This window comes from Grampus griseus (assembly GCF_964374135.1).
Source record: "Grampus griseus genome assembly, chromosome: 20".
NCBI lineage: Eukaryota > Metazoa > Chordata > Mammalia > Artiodactyla > Delphinidae > Grampus > Grampus griseus.
In genome coordinates, this window is record NC_139014.1 from 7,585,484 (window position 1) to 7,607,247 (window position 21,764).

At 56.1% G+C, this 21,764-nt stretch overlaps 1 protein-coding gene across 6 annotated transcripts; it reads right to left on the bottom strand.

The window, feature by feature from the left end:
* Positions 1-447: 447 nt before the first annotated feature.
* On the bottom strand, positions 448-18,082 carry EXOC7 (exocyst complex component 7). Of its 6 annotated transcripts, XM_082678275.1 has the most exons (20): positions 17,957-18,082; positions 17,687-17,752; positions 16,353-16,537; positions 16,062-16,167; positions 13,566-13,788; positions 11,425-11,592; positions 8,369-8,461; positions 7,411-7,479; positions 6,291-6,436; positions 5,871-6,023; positions 5,501-5,599; positions 5,039-5,101; positions 4,702-4,768; positions 3,050-3,115; positions 2,467-2,587; positions 2,156-2,251; positions 1,362-1,425; positions 1,100-1,141; positions 867-1,000; positions 448-619 (listed from the first exon to the last, which is right to left on the bottom strand). In XM_082678275.1, the coding sequence occupies exons 1-20, from the start codon at positions 18,014-18,016 to the stop codon at positions 517-519; spliced, it is 2,124 nt and encodes a 707-aa protein (XP_082534401.1). In that variant the 5' UTR covers positions 18,017-18,082; the 3' UTR covers positions 448-516. The 6 variants fall into 6 exon arrangements, with proteins under 6 accessions (XP_082534401.1, XP_082534398.1, XP_082534397.1 ...); XM_082678272.1 differs by lacking the exon at positions 8,369-8,461; XM_082678271.1 differs by lacking the exon at positions 7,411-7,479.
* Between the last annotated feature and the right edge of the window lie 3,682 nt (positions 18,083-21,764).

A 21,764-nucleotide genomic window follows, 5' to 3' on the forward strand; every position in this document is an offset into this window, starting at 1 on the left:
GGACTGCGGGGATGGGGAATGCGGTCTCTGCACTGAATCCGAGAGCGGGTCAACCCTGCTTGCCTTTCTCCAGGCCCTGTGGCTGCAGTGTGGCCAGCTCCTCTGAGCCCAACCCTCACGCCTGGGCTTAAGGGGGTTCTCCATCCCCAAGTCGGAGCTGGTCCGGGGGTGGGCCTGCTCTGCTCTCCTGCTCCTGTCCACACAAGGCGGCTGAGGGCACAGACCTCTGTCTTCCTTCCCTGTCCTTCCTGCCTTGAAGCCGTCACGTGGCCCCTGCGAGCTGCAGTCAGGGTCATGAAACCCAAGGCGCGGAGGAACGCCCGAGTTCCGGGACAGCGCTGCTTGTGTGCGGAATGGGGGCCGCGAGAGGAAGGGCAAACCAGGACCCGAGGGCTCAGGGACAGGGCTCCTGGTCGGGGTGGTGGAGAAAGACCCCAGGGCCCAGAGGCAAGTTAACACCGGTTTATCTGTCCGATAACATGGCTGGTCGGCAGAGCCAGGCAGGGCGGTGGCGGCTCAGGCGGAGGTGTCAAACAGGCGATCGATCATGTCGCCCACCTGCTCCACGCGGTACTTGATGTACTTCTCAGGATTCTTGGTGAAGGGCACGCTGCCATACCTGACCAGGCGCTGAGGTCAGTGGGGATGCCTAGCCCCCCCCCCCAGCTCTGCCTCAGCCTGAGGCCCTCCCGATGGGGTGCCCCTGGGTGATGTCTGGGTCTGGCCGCACACCAAAGCCGTGGGCACTGGATCTGCCACCCAAACCCACCACCCTCTCCAGGTTTCCTTGAAGAAGAGAAGGACCCAGTGGTCCAGCCGGGGCAACGGGGAGCGTGGGGCTGGGAGGGCAGAGACGGAGGGCTAACCTGTGCAGAAAGGCCCCGTAGGTCTCCTTAACAATGTTTTTCTGGGCTTGGCGGATCTTGTTCCTCTGCTCCATGTCGGGAATAGCCCAGGCCTTCTGGATCTTGCACAATTCTTCCAGGCCATCGTTGAAGCCCTGGTCACCAAAACGGTGGAAACAGAAGTGACCCAGAGACAAAGGTTTGAGTCTGTGTTGCTACAGTAGCAGCAGCGATCAGTGGAGCGGGGGACTTACCTTAAAACGTTCCTTGATCACCTGCCGCTCCTTGTCCCGAAGCTGGGGGGCCAGGGGAGACGGCAGAGAAAGCGTCCCTCAGAGCAGGATCGTCCTGCCCCTGCTCCTTCCCCAAACCCCAAGCCCAGCCCTCTCCCCTGCTGCCCGGATGGCCACGGGCATCCTTTGCTTTCTCATCCCAGTTGTCTGTTTTTTCCCAGAGACACAACAGAAAGCACCACATCTGCTAGACATCCCTTCCCAGCCCAGGCCTTCAGCCCACCTTGACTCCGGGTTGGAACACAGGCAGGTTCTTCTCAGCGATGTAGTCAGTCACCTTTAACCAACTGCCAGGCAGGGAGGGAAGCAGAGGGCAGAGGAGGGACAGCCTCAGGCAGCTGCTCCCTCCCTGGGGCTGGACTGCTTTGTTTTTTAAAAATCTCTTGATCTACTGGGGGAGAGGGTGAGGGCAGGGATCAGTGTGGGTCATAACTAAGCAAAACACAGCTGAGATCTTTTTCCTTGGGAATAAAACTGTTCAAGCTGCTCGCTTTTAAAATTAAGGACAGGAAACAGAACATTCAATAAATTGAACAAACACTACCAACTACACTTCACGTTGGTATCATGGCCAATTAAGATGGAGAAGCAGATGAGAAAAGAGGGAACGGAGGACAGATAAATGGGAAAGCAGAGGGAGATACGGTCACGGGGAAGACACACACAAAGGGAGAGAGAGACGCACAAACTAAGAAACAGGAGGAGAGGGGCAGAGACAGCCCTGTAGTGAGGCTAGCCAAGTTCAAGGGACCTTGTGAGCTTGCTCTTCACTTGGTCTAAACGTTACCCACATCTCTGGCGGGCAGCCCTTCAACCATCTTAGTCGTCACCCTTGGCAACTACCCTTCTCCACCCCACGAGTGTGATTAAAAAACAAGTAGAGGATTGGGGTTCACAGGGTGGCAGTTCCCCGTCATTGAGCCCACTCTGACTGGGCCCGGCATCCCGAGGCTCTGAGAAGCAAGCGTTACTGGTGGGTACACAGGTCGGGGAGCGGGAGGGTGGGCAGAGGCCCACCTGCGCTGGTAAGTCTGGATCTGCTGCTCGATGTGCTCACGGTAGGAGCGCTCGGCAGTCTTCTGGGTCACGGCCACCAGCTGGATCAGCTCAGACCTGGGGTGGGAACAGGCGAGAGAGGAGAGGACGATAGAAAGGCTGCCGGCCTCTGCAGCAACACCAGTGGGGCCTGCCTCCCACCTCCCTGCGTCCTGGGACTGTGAAGGGTAAAGCGGCGTCCTCCCCGCCCTGGACACGAGGGGGCACAGCCAGCCCCGGCAGGCCAGGCAGGGGCAGGTGAGAGCTGCAGACCAGCACCCATAGCCACTTACTTCTCCAGGGCCTTGAGGATGTAGTTGTAGTTGTTGTGCAGGAAGATGGCACTCAGAGCCGGGTCTTCATACACCTTGGACTTGCTCAGCAAGTTCAGCTGCAGGTTGCCCAGGACTTTACCTGCACAGGGCAGGATGTGGTGACGCCTCCCATGGCAGGCTGACCCAAATGACCCAATCCTGGGGCCCACAGACCAACTCCCACCCGTCGCTCCTTGCTCCTCCCGGACTCGAGACCCCACCAGCCTTGGGAGCCTTTTGCCGAGACCCCGCGGCCCCCCAACCAGAGGTCAGGCTGCGATTCTAAAAGTCGGGGCGCTGGCGCTCAGGAGCGGGACCTGGACTAGCAGGAGAGCACAGAGAGGAGACGGAAGGGAAGAGGCAGGGAGGCAGGGAGGCCAGGAGGCCGGGCCCCGGAGGCTGCTGGCTGGCGGGGCGCTGGTGCTCAGGAGCGGGACCGGGACTAGCAGGAGAGCACAGAGAGGAGACGGAAGGGAAGAGGCGGGGAGGCCAGGAGGCTGGGAGGCCGGGAGGCGGGGAGGCCGGGAGGCGGGGAGGCCGGGCCCCGGAGGCTGCCACTCACAGATGTAGGTGCTCAGGAGGCGCTTGCTGAACTCGGAGCTGTAGCTGGTGGCTGAGGAACTGGTCTCTGTGAGAGGAGGGGTCCTGTTACCACAGCAGTGGCAGCAGCCGAGACCCTCTCTGGCCTCCCCTAGGCCCGCGGAGCGGCTGAGGAAACCCTGGGAGGGGCCCGAGCCTCCCGGGGACGTGCTGAGCTACAGGGCTCCCTTCCCGCTGCGGGGGGCACTCCCTGGGACTCTTCCTGGAACCCAGGGCCGGCGCCTCCATGGTCTCGGCTGGCGGGGGTAATGAGCTGGCCCAGGGCCGGCAGGAAGGCTGGCAGGACAGGAACGGGACAGTCTCTGCAACCCAGCCCCCGACCCACGCTGGGGGTACCGACAAGGCCCACTTCTCCCATTTGTCAGCAACAGAGTCTTAGAATAGGCCCCCCGTGGCCTCTCCCCCTTCACCCCCACTGCTCACAACCTCCTCTACCAGGCCCTTCCTAACAGAGACTTGCTGGCTGCACAGAGCAGAAAGCCAAGGGGGGAAGGGAGCGGATGGGGGAGGAAGGGGACAGGGAGGTGCTGGACCAGCTTGAAGGGTGTACTCAGGGTGCTGGACACAGCAAGATGCTGCCTGGAGAAACCCAGAGACAGAAAGTGGCCGTCAGGGAGCTGAGAGGGTTGGGAGCACCCGGAAGGAACCGTGTGCCCTCTGACCCCGCTCCTACTGGGAGTCTGTCCAGGTGCCTCTGTCCCCAGGGAACCTCACTCAGGGGGCTTCAGAGGGGAAGGATGGGGCTGCGGAGCCCTGCTGCTTACCTCGGGGGTCTAAAGGAATATTGTATGTGTCCCCAAGAACTACGCAGTGAGAGGCAGTGCGCACAGAGGGGCAGGGGGGAGAGACAAAGGAGGGAGGAAGATGCAAAGTGCAAAAACAGGTTAGAAACGGCCGCAACACCCGAGCCAAGCAGACCACTCCCCGCGACGCCAGGAACAGACAGCAGGACAGCCCAGGCTGGACCCCTGAAGGCCAGCGACACACTGGAAAGTGGACATCTGGAGACCCACAGGCCAGAGGCTGAACCTTGGCTCCTTGCCCCTAGACTGGGGGGAAAAGGGAAGGCCTGGGGCCCAACAAGCTGGGCTGGGTCTCAGTGCTCGGAAGCGCGCTCTTCCCCACGTGCTAACCTCCTGAGCCCCCGTCCCAGGACAGCAGTCACAGTCCCGGGAAGACACCAGGCTGGCCCTGAGATGCCAGCTGTAAGGGGTCAGCTGTACTGGACTAATTAGGAGGAAAGGCAACACAAGAGGAGGTGGGGAAATGCAGGAGGGGCGGGGCTAGGAGGAAAGGCAACACAGGAGGAGGTGGGGAAATGCAGGAGGGGCGGGGCGGGAAGGGCACCTCCAAACAAGTGAGTTCTGCTCTCCAGAGTGAGGACAGTGGAGGGAGCCGAGAGGGGCTGGAGGCCAGGAAAGGTAGTCATACCCCGGCTGCTTTCCTGATGCTGGGCCCAGATGGCCCAAGCAGCTTGGGGGTCCCGCCACAGGCCACATCTCCTTCCCACTCCACGGGGCGGGGGAAATCTCCTCACCCAGAGGGGGCTAACCCCACGTCTCCAGGCCAGAGGGAGGAGTGGGGCACGGGGCCCCGCTGGGAGGTGCCAAGTACCTTGGGAGGCCAGCATGGCGCCTGCTGTCTCCTGGAAGTCCAGGAGCTGCTGCAGGAAGAGGATGGCCTGCGTGGGGAGAAAACAGGTCCAGGAAGAAGGTCAAGGGCAGGACCCAAAGCTCGGATCACCTCCTACAGTTCACCCCTCTGACCATTCCAGGACAGGTACAGGGCCAGGGGCCTGCCCAGTGAAAAGGGTGGCTGCAAACCTCGTGCTTCACCCTGTGGGTTTGGCCTCCTGGGAAAGGCCCTGTCTGCTGGGGGCACTAAGCACCTTGCAGTCCATCCTGCCACCTGCGCCCCCTCCCCGCCCCAGGAGCCCCCGGGCAGCACCTACGTTGCTCGTGAGCTCGTGCACGGTGCCGTCCTTGGGCATGTTGTACTCCTTGTCCGGGTCGTTCTGTGGGAAGAACAGCCCGACTCCCTGAAGCAGCTCCCGGGGAGTCCCGCGCCCACCCCACACCCCAGTCTGCGGGCTCATGGCGCCACCTCCTGGCAGACAGGTGTCAGGATGCCCCTCGGGCACAAAGGTGAGCGGGACAGACATACGGACATGACTACATGGGAAAAGCGGGGCAGGAGCTTGACACCTGGGGTGGGGGGCCTCTGGAGCCCCTGGGGAAGAAAGGGGGGCCCGTGGGCACTGACAGGAGACTAGCAGCACAGCCGGCTTCCCCACAGGGCAGGCCCGCCCCTCTTGGAGGCCTGCTTTCAGAAAGAGTTTCCAAGCCAGGTCACCGGCAGCCCTGCCCACAGCCCCACGGGCCGTCCTGCACGGCAGCGAAGGGAGGGAGAGCACCTTGATGTTGTCAGCGAAGTCCTCCAGCGCTTTGGCTCCAACGGTCTCCATGGAGGTGATGAGGCTGGGCAGCTTGTTCTTGGTGCTGGCCGCGGTCCCCTGAGGAAGCACATGGCTGCACAGGGTGCCAGAACCCGGCTACAGGCTGTGCCTGGGGCCCTGCTCCTTCCCGGCCCCTCACCCCAGGGGACTGTCTCCCCTCTTCACTCACCCTGAGAGCACTTCCACATGCCCGGGACCCTGAGGAAGCTGCTGCCATTCACCCTCGGAGCGGACCCATGGGGGTAGAGAACACAGTTCTCCTGGGGGGCCGTGCCGGGCAGCAGGATTCCTCCTTCCGGGGTCCCCAAGGGCATCCTCACCCACATACCTGGAGCACCTGGTCAAACTCAGGCTTGGTCTGCTTGAGGTGCCGCAGGATGGGGAAGACGGTGAGCACAGCCGAGAAGTCGTGTCGGATGATGGCCTTCCGGGCAGCAGCCACGATGTTCTCCCCTTCAAGCATCAGCCCATCCAGGGCATCCTGAGAGAGCGGGGCAGGGAGAGGGCTCAGGGGAGGGGGCAGACAGCCGGTTCCCAGGGACGGTGAGGGCACCTGGAGGGGCGTGGGGGAAGTATGCCCCCAATGGGGAGGTCCCGACCGGGACACGCCACCCAGGACAGATCCCCAGGATGGGAGGTGGAGGTGGTGGCTGGAGTTGAGGGCTGTGGACCGCATGCCCGGACCGAACTCAAGCTTCTGCAGTGACAGCTCATGCTGGGGCATCTGGTCAGGGCCCAGGGGCAGGACCTGTATCAAAGAGTCAAAGGTCTTTTTCTGATGGTGCTCAGGGATGACGTCCGTCAGCAGCTGGTACTCGCTCTGGGCCAGCTTGACAAAGGCACTGACGCAGTGAATGTAGGCGTCGGTCTCCACGTCCAGCATGTCATCTCTCCCTGGGGGGAAAGCAGTGCCCCTGAGCTACTGGTTTGGGGCAGACCCTCTCCCTGCTGGGGGGTGGGGCACGAGTCTCCCCAGTTCCTGGCCTGTAGCCAGACTAGCAGCAGATGGGGAAGACGACTGTGCTGGCAGAAAGCTGGGAGAACTCCAGCAGGCCCGGCAGGGTTTGCGAGGAAAAACGGGCTGAGTCCAGCCTTTGTTCCAGAATGTCAGGTACGAGAGGTGTTGGGGAGATGGATAAAAAGGATAAGATCCCCCAATCGACTTCCTGGATAAGACACGCCTGACCCCAAGACTGAGGATTCTGAATTGTACTGGGAAGAGGACACCCAGGGATGGGCAAGTGGCCGCGTCCACCTCAGGGAGGCAGTCTCAGTGGTCGTCCATGTCCAAAAATGCTGGGCCTCTGGAGCCAGATACCAGCCCCGCCAGGCCTTCTGGAATGTATAAAGAGGCAATGGGCTCTGGTCCATAAGGCTAGCTGGCGTGGCGTCAAAGCTGGAGATGAGGCAATGTGAGCCTCAGAGGGGGAGGGCTCCTTGGTTGTCAGCTGCCCAGCAGGAGACAGGATCCCGCTACTGCATTGCAGGCTGGGGCAGGGGTGCCCGCAGGCAACCTGGTCCTATGTGCCGAGGGACGGGCTCCGAGGAGTCAGAGCTTTGGAGCCATCGCTGGAGTCAGGTGTTGATGCTCCCTGCCCTCCAGGGGCCCGCCTGCCCTCTCTGCCCGCCTTCCGAGTGGCAGCAACTTCTGCCCTTGGCCCAGGCCCTGAGAGCCAGGCGTGCACTCCCACCTGGAGAGAGGCAAGGGGACCTAGTGCCCAAAAGAGAGACAGACCGGAGAGAGAGAGGCGAGTAGGCCGGGCTCATCCTTGGAGCGGAGCGGCCGGCTAGGCCAGGCCGGAGCAGGCCCTCTGGGGACGGCCGTGAATGCAGCGGCGGCTGCCCTCGGGCTGGGCTGCAGTACTCACCGGCCAGTGGCCCGTGCTTGTCGTTCAGGGCCTCGGACAGGTGCTTAACTCGGAAATCATGCTCGTGACCTAGCGAGACGTCGGCCGCAAACACAAGCAGCGTTTATCCAGGGGCGGGGTGGCTGCCTCTCAGGGGACTGGGAAGAAGCCCTCGACCTCCGGGGGGGTATGTGAGATGGGGTGTAGGGGAGGGGGCATTGGAGAGGGCTCTGAGCCCCTCCTCTGCCTCAGACCACCTCGGGAACAGCCATTTCAAGCGTGACTTGCAGTGCCCCAGACCATCCTCGGGAGCTGGTTTCCCCACGCCTGGAGGCTGAGAGAAAACCGGGTTTCTGAAGCGTTTCCAGCAGCTGCGGAAGCTCTGATGCTCAGCCCCAGGGGGTTTATCTCACCATATTTGGGGAGAGATCCAGTTAGAGAAATGTCACTGCCCAGTGAATGGGGACAGGCTTCTTTTCGCCCCCAGGGTCATTCTTTTGAAGGTGGATCTGGTCCACTAGGGCAGGGCTGTCCTTCCTCTGATGGGAGGGAGGCAGGGACATGGTGTACGGGCTGCCTGTCCCCTGTGGCACATGCTCGCCTTTCAGGTGGAGGGGGGCGGCCAGGAGGCCTCGGCCGCCTTGGTCCTGCCACTGCTGGTCTGAGCGTGAAAGGGCTGCCCGTGACAAAGAACTTTCTCTGAGTTCAAACAGGAGACAAGGACAGAGACAGGGAGGGGAGGGAGCGGGAAGCCTCCGGGAGGGCAGAGCCGCCGTCAGCCAGACAGGACCAGGCCGAGGGCCATGAAAGCTGTCCCCGAGCCAGCTGGGGTCAGAGGCCCAGGACCTCAGTTCCCACCCCTGGTCCCCTCTCAGGGTTGCGCCCGAGGCCCTCTGGGGGGGTTGGAGGCTCTGCCCTACCACGTGAGTGGACACACGGTGGAGGAGGAGGGAAGAGGAGAGGAACACAGGATGATTACCTTCCAGAGGAATGAGGTTAGAGCCCCCCTTTTTCCCATCTAGACCATGCTGGGAATACTGTTTCAGAAGGTTCTGAGCCTTACGGATCGTCCCTGTCACCAGAGCCACACAGAGAGGAGATAAGAAGACCTAGGAAACGAGTGAGAGGAAACAGCAACAGCCCTCCACCTACCCCCCAGGCCCACGCCCACCCCCAGCAGAGAGCACGCCCGGGTACCATCTCTCCCAGCAGGCCTCTGCCGGGCCCGCCCCCAGCAGAGCACGCCCGGGTACCATCTCTCCCAGCAGGCCTCTCCCGGGCCCGCCAGAGGCCCCGCAGAAGGAGATGGAGGAACGGACACATTTCGTTCCCCCAGTGGAGCTCCTGATCCTGCCAGTGGCCCTCATTGTTCCAGATCTGAGTTCATTTTAGGAAGTGCAAAGGGTGAAGGAGATGAGATGGGCAAAGATCCACCAGGAGACGCCAAAAATAAAAAACAGTACTGAGTGGCACTTAACTCAGAAATAGACAAGGGCCTGGGATGGAGGAGCTAGCGATGGAGCCCTCACACCCAGAAGGCGAGACCAGGTGGCAGAGCCTGGGGGCACCTTGAAGCAGGCAGGCCCACGGCTCCTCCCCAAAGGGCAGGCAGAGTTCTCCGGGCATGCTCAGTGCCGGGACGCGGCCAAACAGTAGCCAGACGAAAGCAGCACCTAGGAGTTGGTGAAACGGGACCGAGCTTCCTGGGCCAGCAGCGCCCAGGACGGAAGGCTTGGAGACCCAGAGGCAGACTGGCCCCATACACCAGGGGAGGGACCCAAACCACCAAAGCAATTGGGAAAAACTCAAAAGCCAGAAAGAAGTTAATAGGAGCCAGTCACACAGAGAGCAGGAGGGAGGGCAGCAGGAAAGGGCACATGCCCTTGGCACGGGGGGGAAAAAACCAACAGTTAGTATCACAAGTGAGCACAATGGAAACAAAACTGCAGCGCCCACAGCCTCCAGGGTCAGCCGCCTCTGTGGGAACGAGACATCTCAGGGCAGAAAACGCGGGGAAATAAAACAGCATCTAAAACAGATGTGTACAGCTGCCCTGTTAACAAAATGTACTGGGGCAGGGGAGGTGCCCATGAGCGTAGCTCCGCCCCTCTTCCCTGGGGACTCCCAGGTGCCCCCTCGCATCTCTGAGCGCAGCGAGGCTCCTTGGGGCCTGGCAGCTCCCCAGAAGGCTAGCGGAGGAGGGGCAGCGTCTGAGCGGCTCATCTCTTTCTGTTTGCACCAGCCGCAGTTAGTTACTAATAACCAAGTTTGGGGCTTGGGCTCAGCATCTGGCTGGCTGGGTTCTGCCCCTTCAGTGAGCAGCCCCGCTAATGAGCGAATCAGTGCCCTGCCCCACAACCGACCAGGAGCAGGTGGGCCCGCCGGGCCTCCAGGAGCCTCGCCAGTATGCTCACGTGGACGTGGGCTGGGGGCACTGATCCGGCAGCCGCCAAACCCACCAGGAGCACAATTACCACGAACGACGTTGAGGTCGGTGTTTCATTACCCACCGAGGCCTCCCTGCTCCTCTCCTCAAGAGCTGGGAACTGATGTCCCAGGGGCCTGATTCCCTAGTTCCTGACGTCAGTCCTGAGCCCCCCAGCTCCTGACAACTCTTGAAACCCCACAGAAACCAGAGGGATGCTCAGAGCCCGAGTTTTCCTCTTGGGGCTCTAAGCCAAACTAGATTAGGTAAACTGGGGGCCCCGAGATCAGATCCCTGCTCCCTGCATGGCCAGCAGCACTCCTGGATGCAGTCGGGGTCCTGGGGCCTCCACTGGGCCCATCAGAGAAGAGACAGAAGGGAAGAGAGCACAGACTCGCCAAGGCCCAGGCAGCCTCGCAGCCTCCCGGAACCAAGGCACAGAGACGGACAGGCCCAGGTGCAGGCAGCTGCGGCCGCGCAGGCTGGCTTAGTAGAGTCACCGTTTGTGGCAGGTTCCCCAGGGGGTCAGCCAGGATATCCACACTGGGGGGGGGGGGGACAGTGCTCTTCCTGCTGGGGCCACCCAGATTCCCTTATGCTCTGCTCCCTTGCGCCCCTGCGGGCACCCTCGGCTCCGCCATATCTCCGAAGCCTGAACAAAGGCCTGAGGAAGAGCAGGTGCTCGCGGTGTCAACAGGCCCCTCGTTCTCTGAGGGGCAGGCAAGGAAAACGCTGTCGTGAGAGGCGGGTCCCACCGGTGCGTGTGCCCACAGCAGCAGCTGGACAGGGAAGGCTAGGGTGGGAGCAGCCCCCAGCCTCACTGGCGCTCTCTCCCTGGGGCCTGCAGCAGCCCCTCACCCTGGAATACCCCAGCCTCTCGAGGGCCACACCTCTCAGCAGCCAGACACAGCCAGGCTTGCCAAGCGGAAGCTGACACACAGGAACACTGTTTACCCGGAGCACAGACTACAGGGGACATGATGACGGGAAGAAGGACAGACAGTGAGCTGTTCGCCCAGGACACCGACGCCCAGGGCCCAGGCGTCTCCCACCTCAACACCCCTCCCTTGACTCTCCCACCGCAAGGCACTAACTTTGAGTGGAGCCCAAAAGCCGGATTAAGGTCTTTGGAGAAGAAGGCGTGGCATTATTTTCCTTTCTGGGTGACTGTGAAAGTGTAAACTCTCCCCTATCCACTTCTTCAAGCCACCCTGGCCTTCTGCAATGTGACGGCTGCAGTGCCTGCCCCTGTCCTGTCCACAGTTTTGGCGGCAGCAGCGGGCCTGGCCTCCTGATAGGACGACGCAGGGAGGAGAAGGGGGTCCAGCAAGAGGCTCTGCCCCGGCACCCCTGTCAGCCCACCTCTCCGTGCCTGTGACCCTCCACTCCAAGGACACTTATGTAGCCCCCAGACTCGGCTGGGCAGAGAGGAGCTCACCGGGTGGGGCCTTGCTAGGTGGGCAGACACCTGCTTTCTGTCCTGCGTACCTATAGTTGGGGGTCGCTGTGAGGTCAAGCTGTAGCGGCTGCTACCCCCAGGGTGGGCAAAGGCAACCCGGGTCCCACAGAGTTTCTGTCTGGTTCTGAGGTGGGCCAGGGTGGGGTCTCACCTGGCCGCTTGACCGGCTTCTTGGTAGGTGTGTCCTTCCTCTTGTTGGGGACAGCAGGGGAGTAGGGGACCCCAGACGAAGAACTGCTCTTCCGGAAATGCTCCTTCAGGCCTTTGATGGAGCGGTCCAGCTGGCTGGAGCGGATCTGGTAGTAGACGTTCATGAAGTCTGAGGAGAGATGGGCGACAGCTGGGGTTCCTGCCTCTGCCTGGCCCCAGGGCCTCCCTCTCACTTCCAGACGCAGCTCCGCAGGGCAGCAGCAGTGCCCACCACTGTTCCGTGCTAACCCTTCCCAGCGGCCTCCCACACGGCCTCGTCCGTCCCAAATCAAAGGCTTAAAAGGGAAAGTATCCCCCAACAGAACCAACAATTAGCTGTCATTTTTTATTTTACTTATTTATTTTTGGCCGCGCCGTGTGGCTTGTGGGATCTTAGGTCTCCTGCCAGGGATTGAACCCGGGCCCCTGGCAGTAAAAGTGCCAAGTCCTAACTACTGAACCGCCAGGGAATTCCCTGTAAGGTTTTTATTTTCTTTTTTTTTGGCCATGCCACGTGGCATCTTCCCTGACCAGGGATTGAACCCATGTCCCCTGTGCGGGAAGTGCAGAGTTTTGACCACTGGACTGCCAAGGAAGTCCACAGTAAGGTTTTTTTAGATAAAAAAAAAGGTAAAGTTTACATCCAGCTTCAACTTGCTAAGGGGTCAAAGGATGTGAGCAATTTATATGCAGTAAAGAGACAACAAATGTCACTGAATAAAAAAACACACCATTTCTTTAGCCATGAATGAAATGCAAAGTTTAAAAAATTCGAGGATTGTGAAAGCCCTGTCAAAAAGCTGAGATAAATGAAGCTAATGAAGAACAAACAGCTGTGGGATTTTCGATGGGGCAGTCGACCGGCCCCACCTACCCGGAGAGGAACCCAAGACGGCAAGAAGGTTACAGATCTGTTCAGACAGTTCTGCCTGATAACCGTACCTTTGAGAAAATATCTCAGAGAACTTCCTAAACAAGAAAAGCAAGCCATACAACTGGGCTCACTGCAGCACTAACTGTCAATACCGGAAAACTGGAAAATCCAAAAATGCAAACGAGCAACGAAAAAGATACGAATGCCACGGTACACTTTAGCAGCTCCCAACGAGTGTGTCACCAATGTGAAAAATGGAACAGAACACTGAGGCTCTGACTGAAGGGGACTGAGGGGTCTGGAAGCATCCACTGGCCTCCCACTTATCCCAAGGGAGCCCCTGAAAAGCTCCTGCCGAGCCCCCGTCTCCCACAGTGCAGCTCATGAGCCACAGACGTGCCGTGTGGTCAGTACAGGCGGCCCTGAGACCTGGCACCACAGAGTCCTCGAGGGAAGGCAGGGACAACACACACTGACAACTTGGTATGGGTACAGACTAACAAAGAGACGAAGGGTGCGGGGGGGGGGGGGGCTAAAAAGCTTTCAATTGAATATTCATTACAGGTGTTTTTTTTTTTTTTTTTTAATTTTTTGCTTAACTTGGGATTTAAAAAAAAATCCTGGGACTGGATTTAAAGAAATGATGGTACCAACATACCATGGAATATTATGCAGCTGCCAAAAAGAATGACGCAAATATACACGTACTGATACGGAACACTCTCAAGACGTATTACTAAGTTGAAAGCAAAATAAAAACAAAACAATCACAGGGGAGTGTTTAGTATGCTCCCTTCCACTTGGGAACGAGGAGCAGATACACACATATTTATTCTCTCTCTCTCCCTCTCACACACATGCAGTGGCATAAAGAATTTTTTGGAAGGGTATAAATAACCTTAACAGTACTCATCTTTGGGTTATGATACTGTAAGCATTAGGGAAGTGGGGAGATGGCCTTTTGCTTTTCACCTAAGCCTTTCTGTGCTACTTGAAGTTTTTATAATTAATCAAAAAAAGGAAAGAAACAGGAAGGTAAGGTATATAAAAAAAGCTTGAATTTAGCTAGATTCATAATTTGATACATAAGCTGTAGACTTACTCCTCATATTGTTTCCTACTAAACTCCTTTGTTTTAAAAGAAATGCAGGTGGATTAAAGAAACAAAGGGCAAAGTCCACTCCCTCTGGCCCTGCCGCCTGGGCCCCCGCCTCCCCAGGACACCTCACCTTGGTTGCGGCCATATTCCACCAGCCAGCGGGAGATGCGGATCACGTCCTGCAGCACACTCTCAGGCAGATGCTCTAGGGGCACCTCCTCCTGTACCTCCAGGTCGTCCTCACCGCTGATCAGATCCAGGATGAGCACAGGGGACACGACCTTGCTATGCCGGGTCATCAGGCTGCGGAACTCGGACTCCAGCGACTCCTTCCCCCGCTCAAACAGCAGCTTCTACAGGGAAGAAGGAAGGAAGGGGGGAGGGGAAGAAGAAAGAGGGTCCACGGCTGTTCCACCATTCAGCAGGCCCTCGTCTCCCCATCCCCTTCCTTTGCCTTCCTGATTCTGGGCCTCGGCCCTCCTCTGCCTTCACTTCCTTTTTCCCAGAGAATAAACGGTGGGAAGCTTTGCTTATTTCTTTCCCTTGTGTTCTCTCAAAACGTATGTTCATAGGTGAAACCCAGAGTTTTACAAGAAGTAGGTGCTTCACAGATATCAGTTGATTATTTTCTCATTGTACCATTAATTTGTGTTCTTGTTAGAAAAGGGGTTGCAAAAGAAAAAAAATAGATAAATTGGACTACATCAAATTAAACACTTTTGTGCTGTAAACGATACCATCAGAAAAGTGAAAAGACGGTTCACAGAATGAGAGGAAATACTTGCAAATCACGTATCTGATGAGCGACAGGTATCCAGAGCAGATAAGAGAATTGAAAACGTATGTCCACACAAAAGTGCGTACACAAGGGTTCATAGCAACACGGTTCATAACAGCCCAAAAGTGGAGTGTCCGTCAAGTGACGGATGGATAAACAAAATGTGGCAAATCCTTACAATGCAATATTATTCAACCACACGATGGAAGGAAACACCTCCACACGCTACCACGTAGGTGAACCTTGGAAACATTATGCGAAGCGAAGGAAGCCAGGCACAAAGGCCACATGCTGTGTGACTCCATTTTCAGGAGAAGTCCAGAAGAGGTAAATTTACAGAGACAGAAAAGAGATTAGTGATTACCAGAGGCTGGGTGAATGGGGGAGGGAAGGGAAGAAGAGTGACTGCCAATGGATTTCTTTTTATAGGCGATGAAAATGTTATAAAATTTATTCCGGTGTTGTTGCACAACTCTGTGATTATGCTAAAACTATTGCGTTTTATACTTCAAATGGGTAAATTTTATGGTATGTGAATTATATCTCAGTAAAGATGTTTTAAAAATAGAGAGAGGAGTTGGAGCGTTTCTGCTTAAATGGAAAGTACGTCCTCTGGGGTAAACCTGTAGCATATTCTTTGTACTCTCCTTCTCCAATCCACTCCCACACCCAAGTTCTAGCACAGAGCTCTTCACTGTGTGATCCAAACTTGGTAGAGACCCTCAAGAATCAAGTTCTCCAGCCCCTGGCATCCCAATCTCTGAGTCCACGCTGCCCACCCAAGGGCTGCAGTATTATGGTTTTACTGGTGGGTGCCCACTGCGTTACTGGTGTGCCATGGTATTGATCTTGTCAGTCCTCCGGGTGGCCAGGTGGCGCTGTGCGCAGCCAGAGACCACTGGCTAGTTACCACTTTACCCCAGCGTGCCACGCAAACATTCTCACTTCCGATGGGGCCACGATGGGAGGAAAGCTGGGAGGCTCTGTTCTAAGCAACAGCTTTCTGGGTGGGAGAAAAGCCAGTTTCCCATCTTTGTGCCTCAGCCCACCCCCTCTTCTGGGTAAGACACACGCCTCAGGGCAAGAACTGTGGTACCACCAGGAAGGTGTGCCAGGGGACTGGGGGGTCCGAGCTGGCCTGCCCTCTGATGTTCCTCAGTGGCTGGGATGTCTGGGCCTCTGCTCCCACCTTTTCTCCTGTCTGCATTCTCTCCTTTCCTCAATGCATTGAGTAAACCTCACTTCCCAGCCCTTCTCCATCTCCCTCTGGTGATCTAATAAAGACCCCAAAACTTAGTTAAACACAAAGGTATGACACCAAAAAATTGAATATGAAAACATGAATGCAGGTCCCCTCACTAGTCAAATTCATTGAGTCAGAAAGTAGAGTGATGATGGCCAGGGGTTGGTGGGGAGGAGAAAGGGGAGTTAGTGTTTAATGGGTACAGGGTTTCAGTCTGAGATGATGAAAAGGATTCTGGAGATGGTTATACGACAGTGTGAACGTACTTAATGTCACTGAACTGTTCCCTTAAAGATGGTTAAAACGGCAAATTTTATATTATGTATTTTGTGCTACAATAAAAAAATACCCATGCCTTTATAAAAATCAGATGTTAAACTTATACTCCATATTTAACTTATAATTTAGTTAAATTATTAAGATGCAATAAAAACGTACACCTGTATTTCCGGGACAGAGATCTTAACGCCTACAGTATGTGTACGGTGCTGCGTACTTCTGTTTATTCTACTACGTTCTCTTTTAAGCTGGTTCAGTGTCTCTCATGAGACCAGGGCCGTGACTGGTGTCCCCAAATCTCTCACATCACTCTGCTGGCCCCTTACCACTTTGTTGAGCTCTGGGCTGTCTGGGCTGTTGTCCTGGAAATACTCCACAGCCTTCTGAATCTTGGCCATGCTTCCCAGGTACTCTTCCAGCCTACCTGTGGGGCTGGAAAGGAGAAAAGTCCTATCAGCCTGGGCAGAAAGAAGGACCAAGAGAATGGTATTTGGCAAGGGGAGAAGAGAATTAACACAGGGGACTCTAGACTCAAATATATTCTACTCCTCCCTTCCAAGGCCTACAGCCACTGGTCCGAGAGGCATTAGGAATGTGACCTTCTGGCCCTAGCTCACCCCTCCCTGATGATCTTCTCAGTGTCACTGGCCACATGGTAGTAGCTGATAACGTGGTCCAGACAGGACAGAGTCTTCTCAACATTCTCCTGCAGCCGCTGCAGGTTCTCCGTCTGCTTGTGCACGGGGATGATGGAGTTCTCCAGCTTCATAAGGCGACTCTCAAAGGATGACAGGATAGACACCTGCGGGGGGAAGCTCCGTGCTCTCAGGCCTCAGGGCTGTCCCAGCACCGCTTCTGCCACCCACCAGGTCTTTGGCAATTGCTGCCTCTTCTCTGGTTTTCTAGACAATAAGCTCCATGAGGGAAGGGACAGGGTACACCTGTTCACTGCTGTATCCCCAGAACCTACCATGTGCCTGGCACATAGGAGGTGGCCCAAATAAATTGGCTGAAGTTTGATTTGAAGGCAAGTCAAGCCTTAAATTAACTCCTCCTCAGATAATCACCTCAGGATGGCTTCCCTTCCACCCTTTGAAGTCAAATCTCAATCTCTATTCTCTCTGATGCTTTCCTGGACTGAACGGGAAGTAGTTTCATACAGGGTAGCCTCAAATGCATTGCTGGTACCTTCAAAACCCTTTCTCTCCAAGAGTGAATCTCATTAAGTAAGGACTAGCACCTGATGACTGTGTCACTAAATACATACTCAAGTTTGTATCTGCTCGGTTTGTGCTTTTGTAGTCTTCTCTAGGAACAAGGAAGGAAACTCTTATTTACTGAGGACCTATTGTATACCAGGTACTATGCAAAATGCATCTCTATGCATTAGCTTCTATGACCTTCACAGTTACACTGGAGGTTGGCATCGTCCGTTTTAGCAGAGGAGGTAACTGAGGCTCAGAGTTACCTGTCAGGGGCCACACACAAATAAGTGGAGGGGCGAGAACTAGACCCCAGATCTCTCTGACTTCACAGCTCATTTTACACCTCAAGCCCTCTGGGGTGAAGGCTGAGTCTTTTTCTGCCCTCAGTAATCCCAGAAGTGGAAACCCGGCCGTCCAACCCTCACTTGAATTGACGATGATGCATGGCCAGTACCCAGCCCACCTAAGTCAGTCTCACTAAATGTCTGCAGAAGGAGAGAAGGAAGAATGGAGAACTTAGGCAGAAAGCAGAAAGCCCAGGCCAGTGGGGGCTGCAGCATCCTCAGCGAAGGGGCGGACGAGGGGAAGGGAGTGTTAAGAGACGTGTCATACTGTTGCTAGAGAAACCCACAGCTTACCACCACCGCTACCCAGACCAGCACCCCCAGGCCTTAGGTACCGGAACTACCGGGTCGCAGGGTTCTCCTCCTGCGTCTGGAAGCCCTCCCAGCTGAGGGGTTACTCACCATGTTCTTGGTGAGCTGGTCGCTCTTCTCCAGGCTGTCTCGGATGAAGGACAGCGTCTCCTCCTCCTGGGGGGAGCGCAGACAAGGACGTCACCAGAAGCCGAAGGCTAAAGGAGACCACCGCGTCCTGGATCCACGGCCTCGCCCCTGACTAGGTCTCCTCGCAGGGAGGGCCCCCTCCCACTCCCGCCGCCTCCCCGAGTAGAGGCCCGGCCCGGATCTCGACCCCTTCCCTCACCTCCTCCCCCGCCGCGCCAGCTCCAGCCCCACCTGCTTCAGCTTGTCCTCGATCTCCCGCCGCCGGGCGGACGCCTCCTGCGGGGGTATCATGACTTCGACCCCCCCAGCGGCTCTCACCGCCCAGTACCTCGCCTCCGAGTGCCCTCTCGGCTCCCGTCCCCGTCACACCCACTTCCGCCCGCGGCCCCGCCCCGCGGCGCGCTGATGTGCCATGTTAGGAGTGGCAAGCTGAGTGCGCCTGCGTGCAACTCAGTGCAGGGGGACCGGGCAGGTGGCCATCTTGGGTGTGGCAGAGAATTGTGTTCGGGTTTGTCCTTGATGCGGTTTTCCACCCTGAACAGAGAAAGTTCTCTTGAGCGGCGTTTTGTCACAACAGTTACAACTCACTTGCCGTCTTCGTGGGAAGGCTGACTCTTCTCACAAAGATCAATGACGCATTCGTTTCTCCAGATCGAAGTCTGGATCCAGGCATCGATGGCGCATTCCCCACAAAGCATAGCACAGTGCTTATCACACAGCAGGCGCCTAATATGTGTCCATTTAATGAACAAGGGGCCTGTGTAATCTCGTCCCCCTTCGGCCCTAAAGCTCATGTAACGAGCCCTGTGTGCAAGCCCTCGGCTGGGGACAGAGTGGTCGCCCATGGTCCCAGCGGCGCCCATAACTACAATTCTGCCTTGTGGAGGGGCTCAGCCAACTTCCTGTGGCAGGAGTTCTCGGAGCGTCCATCCCAGGGATTTGGATGGGACCGGAGAGCAAGCCCCAAGCTCCACCGGAAGGTGTCTGTTTTGTAGAGAACTGTGTGGTTTTATTTGCTGGGGGTGAGGACCCGCTGCGGGAAGGGCACGCATGGGAGTGCTGAGGACCTGGGCGGGTAGAGAAGTGGCTTCAGCGGGGAGTTTTCCTACATCTGGAAACAGTGCAAGGGGAAGGGTGAAAGAGCCCAGACCTGTCTGAGGGGTTGGGGCCCAGGTGGTGGGGTCAGTTAAGGAGAGGTTGAGGCCTGCCTGCAGGTATTCAGACACACGGGGAGCATTGCTCACAGGGCCTTTGAGGAAATCAGAAAGGCTTGGAGAGCTGCTAGCGCCCCTTCTGCAGGGTGCCAGAATGTCTCAGTTCCTCTGCCCAGACTCTCCTCTAAGTACAGCTCTGGGGCGGGAAGGGGGACCTGGATCAAGGTTCCTGCAGGGATGGCTGTTCCACCACCAGAGCCAGCTCCTGCAAAACCTAGTTACTCCCTCCTCCATCCCTTCCCTGCTCACCCTGTCTCTGCCCCCAGCCCTGGGGAAGTAAGTGGCCACACAGCTTTGTTCAGTTCGTCTGTGGACCCGACATCCAGGTACAGGTAGATAGACAATGAGGCATACGCTGGTGGGCACCAAGCCATAGGGTTCCCAAGGCCCTCCCAGGACCCAGTTCCACAAAGAGGAGAAAGAAGTGGGACAGAGAGCCTGGAGGGGGATTAGGCAGCCCTTCTGGGGCAAGAGGACAATTTCAGATCTGGTGGGTGGCCGTGAAAGTGCTGATGAAGGAAATATCCAGGAGGCGCAGCCCTGTCACAGATGAGGGAGATAAAAAGGCAGAGTCCTTGTGTAAGGATACCTAGGATGATTTCGCTGAGGTGGTCCTTGTGCAGTCCTGAGAACTAAGTGAAGGGAGAAGTTTAAACTGCTAGGTGCCACAGTAAAGAATAAGTGGGCTAGAGGGCAGGAATTCCCTGGTGTCCAGTGGTTAGGACTCGACACTTTCACTGCCACAGCCTGAGTTCAATCCCTGGTGGGGGAACTAAGATCCCACACGCCCTGCGGCACAGCCAGAAAACCAAAACAAGACAAAAAAACGCTCCAGAAAATATTGATAACATCTTGCTCTATAGGTCTCAGGAAGAAATCCTCTACGGGGCTTCCCTGGTGGCACAGTGGTTAAGAATCTGCCTGCCAATGCAGGGGACAAGGGTTCAAGCCCTGGTCCGGGAAGATCCCACATGCCGCGGAGCAATGAAGCCCGTGCGCCACAACTACTGAGCCTGCGCTCTAGAGCCCGCGCTCTAGAGCCCGCGAGCCACAACTACAGAAGCCTGCGTGCCTAGAGCCCATGCTCCGCAACAAGAAAAGCCACCGCAATGAGAAGCCCACACACCGCAACAAAGAGTAGCCCCCGCTCGCTGCAACTAGAGAAAGCACGTACGCAGCAAGGAAGACCCAACACAGCCAAAACTAAATAAATAAAATAATTAAAATAAAAATCCTCTATGGTTGTGAACAAATACTTTGAGCTTTGTACATTATCACTGCAATTTTGTAAATAAACTACATATGTGTGTGGGTTTTTGTATTTTCTCCAATTTCCTTCTCTAAGGGTAATTTGGTAGCCAACTCAATTGAGAGCCTTCTGTTTGCCCATCTCTGTTACAAGCCCCACCTTGTGTTATCTTGTCTAATGCTCACAATAAACTCACAAGTCAGGCACAGCTATTGTCTCCCTTCTGCAGACAAGGAAGGTCAGGCTCAGAGAGGTCAGCTGCGCTGAGTCAACACAGCTGGCCAGGACACCGTACAGCTAAGGCTGTTCTCCGTCTCCCCATGCTGGGTAGCTCAGGAGTTCTGACTGTTGTTATGCAAAGCTGCCCATCTGATTTTCAAGAAAATCCACTGTGAAAAGCAAGTTATTATATTTATAGCAACCATATCTAGTAAAGGGTAGACAGAATGAAAAGATGAGTTCCAATGATTCCCAACCCAATGTCAGGCCGATGTTGACAAGTGGACATTGACTCAGTAAAAGCTGGAATTCCCCAACTATGCTTAGCACAAGCTACTTTAGCAAAAGGAGCAAGTGGTGTTCCAGCTGCAGCCTCAGGAGCTTGGCTTTCATTTGCAAACTTGTTCAGAACACAAAGGTGCAGGTCACCAGGGAGCCCTCAGCTGCCCACTCACAGAGATGCTCTTTCCACAGGGAGGGGGGAGGAAGAGCTTGCTCCCCAATAGCCTGTTCTTTTTTTTATGTATATAAATTTATTTATTTTATTTATTTATTTTTGGCTGCATTGGGTCTTCATTGCTGCGTGCGGGCTTTCTCTAGTTGCGGCGAGCAGGGGCTACTCTTCCTTGCGGTGCGCGTGCTTCTGACTGCGGTGGCTTCTCTTGTTGTGGAGCATGGGCTCTAGATGCGTAGACTTCAGTAGTTGTGGCGCACGGGCTCAGTAGTTGTGGCACACGGGTTTAGCTGCGGGCTCTAGAGTGCAGGCTCAATAGTTGTGGCTCACGGGTTTAGCTGCGGGCTCTAGAGTGCAGGCTCAATAGTTGTGGCTCATGGGTTTAGTTGCTCTGCTGCATGTGGGATCTTCCTGGACCAGGGATCGAACCCGTGTCCCCTGCACTGGCAGGCGGGTTCTTAACCACTGCACCACCAGGGAAGTCCCAACAGCCTTAGTTTGGTAACTTCCTAATTCCGGACTTTGTGCTCTTTCTGAGGAATTAGCTATATAATTCCTCCAAATTACTGTTTCCTGGCCCTGCAGCAATATTGAAAATGAATATGGTATGACGTAACAGCCACAAAAGCAGATCACAAGCGTATATGTTCCCTGGGATGGCAGCCATTTAAAATATGACAGATGCATTGCAAAAAAAAAGTCAGGAAAACACCACAAAATACTAAAGGGGCAAGCAGAGGAGGTGGATGATTCTTTTTCTCTAGTTTCTAAAGATGGTGAGTTTAAATTATCTTTCTATAAAAACACTTCTAAGAAAACAAATCTAGGGAATTCCCTGGCAGTCCAGTGGTTAGGACCCTGTACTTTCACTGCCAAGGGCTCAGGTTCAGTCCCTGGTCAGGG

Coding starts and splice junctions, on each gene's coding strand:
- EXOC7 (XM_082678270.1), bottom strand. CDS start 18,016: ATGATACCCCCGCAGGAGGCGTCCGCCCGGCGGCGGGAGATCGAGGAC. Junction 13,789..16,061: donor GCCCAGAGCTCAACAAAGTG/GTAAGGGGCCAG, acceptor TCTTCCCTGTAG/AAGCTGCTGTTTGAGCGGGG. Junction 1,142..1,361: donor TGTTCCAACCCGGAGTCAAG/GTGGGCTGAAGG, acceptor CTGGCCCCCCAG/CTTCGGGACAAGGAGCGGCA.